The sequence below is a fragment of the Sapajus apella genome, unplaced genomic scaffold (genome assembly GCF_009761245.1).
Source record: "Sapajus apella isolate SASKATOON/1434 unplaced genomic scaffold, GSC_monkey_1.0 scaffold13, whole genome shotgun sequence".
NCBI lineage: Eukaryota > Metazoa > Chordata > Mammalia > Primates > Cebidae > Sapajus > Sapajus apella.
The window spans coordinates 7,910,560-7,922,895 of NW_022436953.1; the positions used below are offsets into that span (position 1 = coordinate 7,910,560).

Sequence of the window (12,336 nt, forward strand, 5' to 3'; positions counted from 1 at the left end):
ATACATTTTATTTCACAACCCGGTATACTCACACATACAAGTACATTATAATTGAAAGACAGATTCCTTAAAAACAATTGTTAGGTTTACTAAATGTGACACAAACTGTTATGTCCCCTTTACTTTTAACTCTTCCAATATGTTACCCTCTTTTGAAAAAAATGCAAAACTTATTAAATGAGTCAAGATCCAAACTTTGAAGAAAATTCTTTTTTTTTGGAGATAGAGTCTCACTTTGTTGCTCAGGTGAGAGGGACAATCAGCTTCACTGCAGCCTCAACCTCCCAGGCTCAATCAATCCTGCCTCAACCTCCCGAGTAGCTGGGACTACAGGTGTGTGCCACCATACCTGGCTAATTTTCCTGTTTTTTTGCAGAGATGATATCTCACTATGTTGCCCAGGCTGGTCTCGAACTCCTGGGCTCAAGTGATCCTCCCACCTTGGCCTCCCAAAGCGCTGGGATTACAGGAGTGAGCCACCACACCTGACCCACTCTCATGTTTTTTTTTTTTTTGAGACGGAGTTTCGCTCTTGTTGCCCAGGCTGGAGTGCAGTGGCGCGATCTCGGCTCACCGCAACCTCCGCCTCCTGGGTTCAGGCAATTCTCCTGCCTCAGCCTCCTGAGTAGCTGGGATTACAGGCATGCGCCACCATGCCCAGCTGATTTTTTGTATTTTTAGTAGAGACGGGGTTTCACTATGTTGACCAGGATGGTCTCGATCTCTTGACCTCGTGATCCACCCGCCTGGGCCTTCCAAAGTGCTGGGATTACAGGCGTGAGCCACCGCGCCCGGCCCCCACTTAGGTTTTTTAACCAATCTGGTCCACCGGTTCGCTTGTGCGTGTCCTTACCAGACCTGGGTAGGACATCAAACTGCAAGCTTGGCGTCTTGGGCAAGAAGCAAATGATCTAGCCTAACCAGTCATACCTAGAAGTAATCTGTCTGGGAGAAGAGAGCAGTTGATTTTAAGCCAATAAAATTCAAGGCAGGTAAGATGACTGGGTAGTTATGATACTGCTGTCTCCTTCTCCTGGTAAAACTGCTTACCCGCTGTGGCTGCTCCCTCAGCACTTCCACCAGGTGCCTGACCTTTCAGTCTTCCTAATAAATCTCCCTGAGCTTCATTCCCTCCTCAGGTGTCACGAGGGGAGTTTGTCTGGAGACCCTTTGGGAGCTGATGTCAAATGCTCCACAAATGTGCTGTTAAGTTAGCGCTGCAGTAGGCTGGAAAAGGAGAAGATTAAAGGAATAAAATATGCCCCAAACAGTTTTGGAGAGCACTAGCCAGTGGGGACTCTGCTCTGTCATCCTAGGTGACCATAGGGTTGGCTGATAGATGATAACAGTTTTCTGTAACACGCAGGCTTTTAATCTTCCCAACAGTCTGGAGGAAAAATGTTAGATATGGTGCCAGGATCAGTTTTTACCATGTCGTTAGAGGCCCCAGATGTAGTTTTTAGATTCCATAGACGCTAAATCCAGCAATGCCACAAGAATGCCTGTGCAGACAGGATCTGTGTTGATGCAGGTTTTTGAAAATTTTTTTAGTTTTTGATATATACAAAGAAAACTCACTTTATCTAGCTTAAACAATAAGGTGATTTTGTTAGGAAGATACAAAGTATCTAGCAGAATCCAAGAGAACAGGTGTTGCTGGGTCTCTCAGGGGACTGCCTCCAGGTTCCCACAGGGCAACAGCCATCAAGGAAGATGGCCCCTTCCCCATCTTTCCCTTCCTCTTTTGGGTCTGTGGATTCCACTCATTTATTTGCCTTATTCTTCCCACCATACAGCCTGCCTTTCTCTGTCTCTCCTGAGCTTCACACGCTGAGTTCCAGACCTGAGCAATGTTTGACTTGCTCTTGGTCTCTGTTGTAAATTCCCAGGAAAAATAATAGAATTGGCTTCATGTGGGGCAGGTCTCCACCTTGACCCATCAGCTCTGGCCCTGGGAAGGTGGGTAGAGTGGCCTAGGGCATCATGGCTTCAGGGAGGCATGTACTTCTTGGTGGGAGTTAGTAATCTCAGAGGAGATTGTGGATGATACAGACACCCCCAAAATAGCCTCTGGGATCTCTCTGATCTATTAGAGAGGTAGATTTCTGTTAGGGTACAATGGCTTTGCATTACAGGCTAGGAATTTACATGTAGGCCTACCAGTCAGTGTTTCTGCTTTTTTTGGAGGTTTACTTCATATCTTCACTGGGGTACTATTGAAAAGGTGAACACTGGTATATAATACTGTTCTTATTACTGTGTTACAGCACACAGCTGAGAAGTTCTAAGCGGATTTTGAGAAGAGGCAATTATATCCAGGTTTAAATAAGGAGCTTTGCAGAAGTATTATAGTTCGTGATCATATATTTGAAATATCTGGCAGAACAAATGGGTATATTCTTCACTGTCCCTGGTCCTTGAGTTTGGAGGCACTTCTCTGCTATCCTTCCAAGGCTTTCTGCTGTTCACCCATGCCCTTTTATCAACTTTGGTGTCCACCGGTACCTTGATAGGGACCCCACCCCATGTATTGCAGGATTTTTGCATTCTTGCCCTTGTTTCTGCCGAGTGCTATTTCCCATAGTTGAGGTTCTTCTTGCTTTCTTTCACATCTGTAACTCATACCTGTCATTTAGGGTCAAGTTCAAGAGCCATGTCTACCATGTACCTTTCTCTAAGATGTCATGGTTCACTGGGCTTCCTTAAGTTAGAACTCATTCAATAGTGATTCACTGAACAGTTATTTATACATCAGAATGCTGGCTGGTTATAGTAGTTCACTAGTGCTGTTATAACAAAATACCATAGACTGGGTGGCTTAAAAAACAAAAATTGAGGCCAGGCGCAGTGGCTCATGCCTGTAATCCCAGCAATTTGGGAGGCAGAGGCGGAAGGATCACTTGAGGTCAGGAGTTTGAGACCAGCCTGGCTAACATGGTGAAACCTTGTTTCTACCAAAAACATAAAAAATTATCCGGGTATGGTGATGCTGTAGTCCCAGCTACTCGGGAGGCTGAGGCAGGAGAATCGCTTGAAACTGGGAGGCGGAAATTGCAGTGAGCCAAGATCGTGCCACTGCACTTCAGTCTGGGCAACAGAGTGAGACTTCTGTCTCAAACCATCTCCCCAAACCAAAAAATAAAACCTCAAAATTGATTTCCTCGCAGTTATGGAGGTTGGAAGACCAAGATCAAGGTATCAGCAGGTTTGAATTCTTCTGAAGCCCCTCTCTTTGTTGTGCAGATAGCCTCCTTTTCCCTGTCATTCCTCTGTGTGCACACGTCACACACTTGGTGTCTCTTTGTGTGACCAGTTTTCCTCTTCTTATAAGGATACCAGTCTTATTGGATTAGGGCCCACCCTAAAAGCCTTATTTTAGCTTACTCACCTCTTTAAAGGCTCTATCTCCAAATACTGTCCCATTCTGAAGTAGGGGGCATCAGGCCTTTAACATATGAATTTGGGAGGGATGCAATTCAGCCCCAACACCAAGGGAGGCAGGTCATTAGTTACCACTGTGGGATGATCCTAGAAGTAGAATACACAATACTGGAAAAGGCAGTCTGGTGAAGTGAGACTGAAGGTAATCTGAAGAAGTGACATCTGAAAGAAAGATGGATGGGAGCCAGCCAGAGAAGAGAGAGAGTCAAGTATTCCAGACAGGGAGATCAGCATTTGTGAATTCCAGTCAGTAAAGAGCTTGGCTATCCAGGGAATTGAAAGAACCAGTGTAACAAGGAGTGAGTGATGGGAGCTGGCACTAGAAAGTGGAAAAGGCCAGATTACACAGGACCTTCTTTACTGACATCCTCATTTCAGTGCTTACTATATCCTGTCTTGGACTGTTGTCAGAAAATCTCTCATGGGGGAGTGTTGGCGTGCACATTTTGCTTCTGCTTCTGCTCCTCAAGGAAGAAGATCCTGTCTTTAGCTCCTTTTGTATTCTCTTTCCATAGTATGCTGCATAGGGCTGGGCATATAGTAGCTGTTCGAGAAATAAATTAAGTGGGCATAATGAGAAACAAGATGAATAGAAGCACTCATTTGTCTAAATTAGGGGCTGACGCAATCTTGTTGGGTGTGTTTCTCCTAGAGACTATGAAAGGTGAGGACTTTTGGTACTATAATGCCACCTAGTGATTCTTCTTATTACAACAACACAGGGGAGCAGGGTGGTGACTAGTCTTCCGTAATCCAGAAAATTGGAAATCAAACATTTTGTTTCATCAGCATAAATTGATTTGTCCAACCACCCATCCTTTCATCCATTCATCCATCCATGTTGATGCCCCCTGCATCTCTTTCCTATGAGCTGAACACGTCATGTGCCTTTCTACCTTCTTGTGGTTCTCTGATTGCTCATACTTGGGACTTTTTGTCCTCCCATAAGTAAGGCTCTCAGATATCAGTATCTGGATTCCCTGAGCTCCCATTGTGCTTTCTGTTAAAATGTCATGTACTAAATGATACCATCATATTGTGTTAGAATTAACTATAGATGTTCCCTTCTGTCTTTCCCCCAATACAGATTGCGAATACAAAGGGCAGTGACTCTGCCACAGTCACCTTGGTGCTTCTTGTGGTCAGCCTTGTGCCTACCATGCAGTAGGTTATTTAAAAAATTGTTTACTGGATTGAATTGCTGTCACCTGTGCAGGCCACCTGCTTATGAAATCTATTTAGAAGATCCCCTGGAAATGGGAAGACACACAGCCCTGCACTTGACACCAGTGAGACATATGGGTGGCCAGGGCCCTCTAGGTCTTTATTTTTGTTATATACCTTCAGAAATGTTATGGAGTTTCTCTGAATCATGGCAATCCCAAAAGCCAATGGTCCTAATGTGTAACCAGGTTTCCTGTAAATACACAAAACAGCCTGAGCTGGGTTGCCTGTCCCATTTCAAGCTCATTTCTATTAGCTTGGTTTACGGTGTGGTTCAGCCTGCTTCTCTAGTTCATCCACCACCTCTTCAGCAACCTCCATGTACATTATGACTCAGCCACATTTCCCTCCTTTTGTCCACTAGATATACAATGTCAGGTCATGAATGAGATGTCACTGTACAGTTGTCAATTTTCCCTGAATTAATTCATCAATCCAACACAGTTCTCATAAACTTGACAAATTTATTCTAAAAATTATATAGGAGAATAAAGGTCCATGGACAGACAAAGCAATCTTGACACAGAAGAATTTGGAATGAGGAACTTGCCCTTCAACATTAATGACTAACTAAAAACTCACAGCAATCAAACCTTGTGGTACTGACATACAAACAAACTAGAGAGTTCAGAACATACTCATGTCTATTTGGAAACTTTCTCAAACCAATTTGGAAAGAATTAATTGTTTAACATGGGTTGTTGGAAAATTTGCTCACCCCGCAGAGAAAAATATAGTCAGATCCCTATCTCACACCATATGGGAAGGAGCACTCCAGACGGGTTAGATAACTGAATGTAAAAAAGTAAAACTATAAAGCTAATAGATAGAAAAAAATGATGGGAGAATACTTTTATGACCTTTGGGTTAAGGAGGTCTAAATCATATAAAAATATATAAAAAATAAAAGAAAGATGGAAAACAAAAGAGCTAAAGAGCCACAGTATCAAAATTAAGGACTGTTGTTCCCTTAAGGACATAAAGGCAGAGTTTCCAGTCTTCTAACTCAGATTGATGTCCAGGCTTCACAAAGATATCTGCAAATCAAAAAGAAAAAGAAAAAAGACCAACAGAAAAATAGGCAAAGACTACGAAAAGGCAGTTTACAGAAGGGACTCTCATGTAGCCTATGAATATATAAAGAAATGGTCAAAAAATTCATTAGTAGTTAGAGAAGTGAAAATGAAAGCAAAAAATGTGCTTAGACTACTTTCATCATATTGACAGAAATTAGAAAATTGGCTAATTAGATGAGTCAATATTTGCAAAGCACTTAGAATAGTATCTGGCATTTACCAAACACTTTATGAGTGTTTCATAAAAAAGACCTACCACGTTCTGGAAAGGATGGATGGACGTGTTGGCTGGAGACCCTTGTACAACACACTGGGGTGCAGCCTAGGGCAGTAACTCTAGTACACAATCTTACAGTAAAGTTCTTGATAAGTACCAGGGTTTCTACTAGGCTAATGGGCATCGTTGTGCTTTTGGAAAACTGTTCACTTCCGGCCAGATGAGTTTGAAAAAGGGACACCCTCTAGACAGGTACAGCCTTCCAGGTTCATGACTTGGCTGGGGTACAAAGATATTGTGAGAATAAAAAGTGCACACCTTCCTCCAGCAGGGCACATGCATGGGAAAGAAAGTAGAGGCTGTTTTTCAGCCTCCATTGCTCCATGACTGTATGTCTTTGTGCAGGATGCAGTTGCATAATCAAATGTACCCATGCATCGCTAATGACTTTAACAATCTTACTCCCTGGCATATATTTCAGTGGAATTTGCAGAGGTCCATAAGGAACTATGGACAAGGACGATCATGGCTGTATTACTTGATGTATTGGAGAATTAGAGGCAGCCTTGTTACCTAACACCTGGGAAATGGAAGTGAAATGTGGTGGATGCCCCTAATGAAACTCTGTGCAGCACTCAGAGGCAATGAAATAGGATATGCTTGCCAACTGCAACAAGGAGAGATCCTTAAAGAGAATGTTGAGTGAAAAAAGTAGAACATAAGATAATCTCTAAAGTCCAGTAGCATTATTTAGTTATTATTATTATTTTGAGATGGAGTCTGGCTCTGTTGCCAAGGCTGGAGTGCAGTGGCACGATCGTGGTTGACTGCAACCTTCGCCTCCCAGGTTCAAGCGATTCTCCTGCCTCAGCCTCCTCAGTAGCTGGGACTACAGGCACCCGCCACCACAGCCAGCTAATTTTTGTATTTTTAGTAGAGATGGGGTTTCACCATGTTGGCCAGGATGGTCTCAAACTCCCGACTTTGTGATCCACCCGCCTCGGCCTCCCAAAGTGCAGGGATTGCAGGCATGAGCCACAGTGCCCGGCCAGTAGCATTATTTAAACAATTAAAAAAACATACTGATAAAACTGCTATGCATTTTCCAAAAACACATATGGACGCACAGAAGCATGAATGCCTATGGGACTGAGGATAGGGTTGGGAGAAGGGATGGACAAAGGGGAAAAATAAAACCAGAGAGGAGTCTTGCACATTTCACGAACCAAGGAGTATAATTGCTTCAACTGTTTGTACCTGAAGTCCACAAAGGGTAGAGGCGAAGGGGAGAGAAGAGGGCAAAGAAATGGTTTGGGGAGAGGGGTCCCAGAAGAAAGGGATATTTTCGCGATGTGGTGCTACATACATTTTTCCACGGTGCCTTAAGCTCTGCACCCTATTTTTCTCACCCCTAATATTAGAATAAACACTTTGAAGGCAGCCTCTGTGCTTTCTCTACCTCAGCTTTCCCTCCGTGTCCTGCACACAGTGACTGTCTTACAAAGGTTGAACTGACTGAAGGAGAGATTATTCCACATTGTCTCAGAAGGCAGAGGGTAGCCGCCTGTCCTTCCCTCATCTGGAACCTTCTGGTCCACATTTCCTTCCAAGCGTTAGTCCTCGGTTCTCCATGCTTGGCTCCCTAGTGTCCCCCACCGTCCTTTTTGGGTGGCCTCTTTCCATTTCCCCTCATCTTTCTCCTCGGTGTCTCCATCTGCGCACACCGTGGGGATCCTCCCAGTCTGTCAGAGGCGCCGCCCCTTCATTTCATTGGCTCCGCCCCATTCGCGACATATTTGCATATTTCTCTGAGGAACCCTGCCCGGGTGCGGGCCTCAGAAGCTCCTCCCCTTTCGAATTCCAGCTGGCGCCCTTAGGGGGAGTGGCGGTTGCCAGGCGACGGGAGGACGCGCCGAGCGCCGGGTTTCGCCCGGGGCGGGCGATAGACAGCGTGTCGCGCTTTTAGCTCCTTCCCCAGACTCCGGCCCAGCTCCTGCGATCTCCACAGCAGCCTCTGAGGCCGCCCCCAGAAAGCATCAGGATGGCCGAGGTCAGGAGTCAGTGCCCCTCTGTCGCCTCTCCTTTGACCCCTCCCCATTGTCCTTCCCCTACTGACGATTGTCACAAACGGTAATTCCAATATTTCCCCCATCAACATCATATCCCCCTGCACCCTCACTCCCTTGCCTTTCACCTTTGGCTGTGGCCCCTTTACTTCCCGTTTCTCCTTCAATTGTGTGGACCTCCCCCCTCCCCATCCCCACTGCGGCATTGGCGCTGTGCTAAGTGCAGTAGGAAATTAATGAATTCTGAAATCCACACGTGAAATGCACCCAACCCTAGATTTTTAGTCATGAAGTGACACCATAAGGGAGGCTCACAGAGAAATATTGGAGATATCTTATCTCACAGGGGAAACCTGAAAGAAGGTTTCACAGATGCCTGCTGTTATCCCAATCAATGACCCTTGTCCACCTGTCACACCCTGATTTCCTAGCGTGATCACCTGTCGCATGTCTGCATTAAGCCTCTTCAGGCCATCACCACTGCCTTGTGTGTTCATTGACTCCTGTGTTAACATCTCGTATCACTCTACCACTCCCCCATATTACAATACATCCCATTTTCAGCCTTTCCAATGAGGGGTCATTTCTGCAACCCTTCAATGTCTCCCTGTCTGCCCCTTAGCCCTCTTATTTATAACCTCAAGAGCTTCGGGTCCCTGTCATTACTTGGCATTCACAGTCCCCATCCACTATGGCCCTACCCAAATCCTTCATGGCCCCATCAGAGGCCGGCCCCATCACCCACCTCATGGTCTCTTCCAGCCAGGACCAGCTACATGATTTGCAAGGCCTGATGCAAAGTGAAAACACAAAGCCTCTTCAAAAATTACAAAGAATTTAAAGACAAAACAGCAGAGGATTCAACCAAGAATGGGGACCTTCTGAGCAAGGCGCCCTGTGCACTTGACCAGTTTTCACTCCGATGAAGCCAGCCCAGACCCCATCTTCTTTCAGCACCAACATGCTCCACCCACCTCCTGCCCCATCACATTCTAGTTACTCCCTTGCTTTCTCTGCACCATTCACCTCCCCTCATCATTCCATTTCCTCCATCTCTAGTCTAGCTTTATAAACTCCATCTTCCTGTGGTCAACACCTCCTTCCTTTCCTTATCATACAATCTTTTTCATATCATCCTGCTTCCTCACTCCTGGATTCCATCATTCATCTCTCTCTGACATCCGTGCTGCTGTGGCCACATCACTCCTTCCCATTATCCATAGTCATTTGTATCTCTCTCTTTCCATTTCCTTTCTTGTTCCTTCTAGTTCTTTATTTTTCCATTATTAGTTTTGAGTGTTTTCTCCTCTTTTCTCCCTCTAGTCATCTTTGTTTATTTCATTCTTCATTTCATTCTGAGAGGCTCCAGCCTCTCAGAAGCACTGCCCGTCATTTCCTTGGCTCTGCCCTATTCAGTATATATTTGCATATTTCTCTGAGGAACCCTGCCCAGGTGCTGGCCTCAGAAGCTTCTCTACTTTATGGATTAGTTATTTCCATTTCCCTATTTCCATTACTCCTCTCATTTCTTCCTTTCTTCTACTTTTCTTCTTACTTGACCTCAGCCAACTTTCTTGCCTCTGCTTTCACAATTCTCTATTTTCCCTCTGACCTCATCTTATATTGCAGTTCTCTTTCCCTTCTCCCCACTAATTGGTATTCCCAGAACTTAGGACAGTGCCTGGCACATAGTAAGCACTCAATGAATAGGTGAAAGATAAAGAAATGCCACAATTCCTCTCTGATCAGTTCATGTTGATTTCATGCTTCAGAAACAGATACTGTTATATGCTATAATAGTGGAAATACCAACTGTTTATTGGCCACAGCTACGGGATTATTTTTGCTTTGCTTTTAAAAGTAATACACTTTTTAATGACAATATGAACAAATCTCTTTCGTTCCTAAAAGTTTCTTTAAAACTTTTCCTTCTTTGGTATTTTTCCATTCCTGTGCTAAACACCAGGTACATAGGGAAAACTTGGACTGCAAACAAATCATTAGGCTGGTGATCAAGCGTTGACATTAATACCATTTATAGGGATGGAACCGAGAACATTGTCGTGATAAATTTTTGTGTGTGCTTATGTTTAGCATCAACAGGGGAGAAGCATAGAGCAGCAGCGACACCATATTTCCTTAATATGGTTTTTCCACCTTTGTGGAACTACTTACTACATTGTGGTCTTTGCAATAATCTGCTTTTAGTTCAGGAAGAAAAGCCTCTGTGAATTTAAAATTAGTACTAAAGTTGTTTTACAAAATGCTATAGATATGCTTGTGACTCTACATTTATTTTAATTTCCAAAGACTGTGTTTTGCTTGCATGCCATCGTTAGAGATTTAATTAATAGTACAAGTGTTTTTGAAAATCAAATATATGTAGACTTTCACCATATTGGGCAAGACAGGCTTGTCAAAACAGAAGGTAAACTAGACTCCTTAAAATCTTCAGGGTGAATTGAAATTATACTTTATTACTGGGACTAGAGGTTGTTTGAGTTGATTTCTTTGATTAGCAGGAGTGTTGATGCCAGGGCCCTTTGTAGAGTAGAATATTAAAACATAATGTCGCAAACATAAATAAGGCTTTCTAAACCTTATCAGTCCTTTGCTTAAAAGTCTTGCGTGGTTCCCTGTGGCCTGGAGAATAATGCAATCCATACTCCTTTGAATGTAATTCAGTGTCTCCACTGTGTGTTCCTAACTCCCTAGCTAGTGTTTTCCTTTCTTCTCCCTGTCATACCTCTTACTCTTTTCTAAAATGTGTACAGATTTTTTTTTTTTTTTTTGAGACGGAGTTTCACTCTTGTTACCCAGGCTGGAGTGCAATGGCGCGATCTCGGCTCACCGCAACCTCCGTGTCCTGGGTTCAGGCAATTCTCCTGCCTCAGCCTCCTGAGTAGCTGGGATTACAGGCATGCGCCACCATGCCCAGCTGATATTTTGTATTTTTAGTAGAGACGGGGTTTCACCGTGTTGACCAGGATGGTCTCGATCTCTTGACCTCGTGATCCACCCGCCTCGGCCTCCCAAAGTACTGGGATTATAGGCGTGAGCCACCGCGCCCGGCCCCAGATTTTTTTTTTAACTTTTATTTTAGGTTCAGGGATAAATGTGCAGGTTTGTTATGTAGGTTAATTGCATGTAACAAGGATTTGGTGTACAGAGTATTTTGTCACTCAGGTAATAAGCACAGTACCTGATAGGTAATTCTTCAGTTCTGTACCCCCTCCTACCTTCCACCTTCAAGTAGGCCCCACTAGCTATTGTTCCCTTCTTTGTGTCCATGTGTACTCAGTGTTTAGCTCCCAGTTGTAAGTGAGAACATGTGGTATTTAGTATTCTATTCCTGCATTAGTTAGTATAATGGCCTCCAACTCCATCTGTGTTGCTGCAAAGGACATGATCTCACTCTTTTTTATGGCTGAGTAGTATTTCATGGTGTATATGCACCACATTTTCCCTTTTGTTTGGAGATGGAGTCTCACTCTGTTGCCTGAGCTGGAGTGCAGTGGCAGGATCTCAGCTCACTATAATTTCCACCTCCCTGGTTCAAGCGATTCTACTGCCTCAGCCTCCCGAGTAGTGGTGCCCACCATCACACCTGGCTAATTTTTGTATTTTTAGTAGAGACAGGGTTTCACCATGTTGGCCAGGCTGGTCTTGAACTCCCAACCTAAGGAGATCCATTTGCCTCCACCTCCCAAAGTGCTGGGATTACAGGTGTGACCCACTGCGCTCAGCCCATGTACCAGATTTTCTTTATCTAGTCTACTGTAGATAGCATTCAAGTTGATTCTGTCTTTGCTATTGTGAATAGTGCTGTGATGAACATATACATACATGTGTCTTTATAGTAGAATGATTTATATTCCTTTGGATATATATTCAATAATGAAATTGCTGGGTTAAGTGGTAATTCTAAGTTCTTTGAAAAATTGTCACACTGCTTTCCACAATGGCTGAACTAATTTGCATTCCTACCAGCAGAGTATGTTCCTTTTCTCCACAACCTTGCCAGTGTCTGTTATGTTTTTGTTTTTTAATGAAACCATTCTGACTGGTGTGAGATGGCATCTCATTGTGGTTTTGATTTGCATTTCTTTAATGATTAGCAATGTTGAGCATTTTTTTCATATGCTTGTTGTCTGCGTGTATGTCTTCTTTTGTAAAGTGTCTGTTCATATCCTTTGCCTACTTTTTAATGGGGTTGTTTTTTGCTTGTTATTTTGTTTAAGTTCCTTACAGAGTCAGAATATTAGACCTTTGTTGGATGCAGAGCTTGCAAATGTTTTCTCCCATTCTGTAG

General features: G+C 43.8%; 1 protein-coding gene across 1 annotated transcript in view; it reads left to right on the top strand.

The window, feature by feature from the left end:
• The first annotated feature begins 7,856 nt into the window (after positions 1 to 7,856).
• CFAP58 (cilia and flagella associated protein 58) overlaps positions 7,857 to 12,336 on the top strand; it is a 125,332-nt gene continuing 120,852 nt past the window's right edge. Inside the window, exon 1 of the mRNA XM_032281553.1 lies at positions 7,857 to 8,008. Within this exon, the coding sequence (XP_032137444.1) occupies positions 8,000 to 8,008 (9 nt within the window). The 5' untranslated portion in view covers positions 7,857 to 7,999. The remainder of the gene's footprint in view (positions 8,009 to 12,336) is intronic.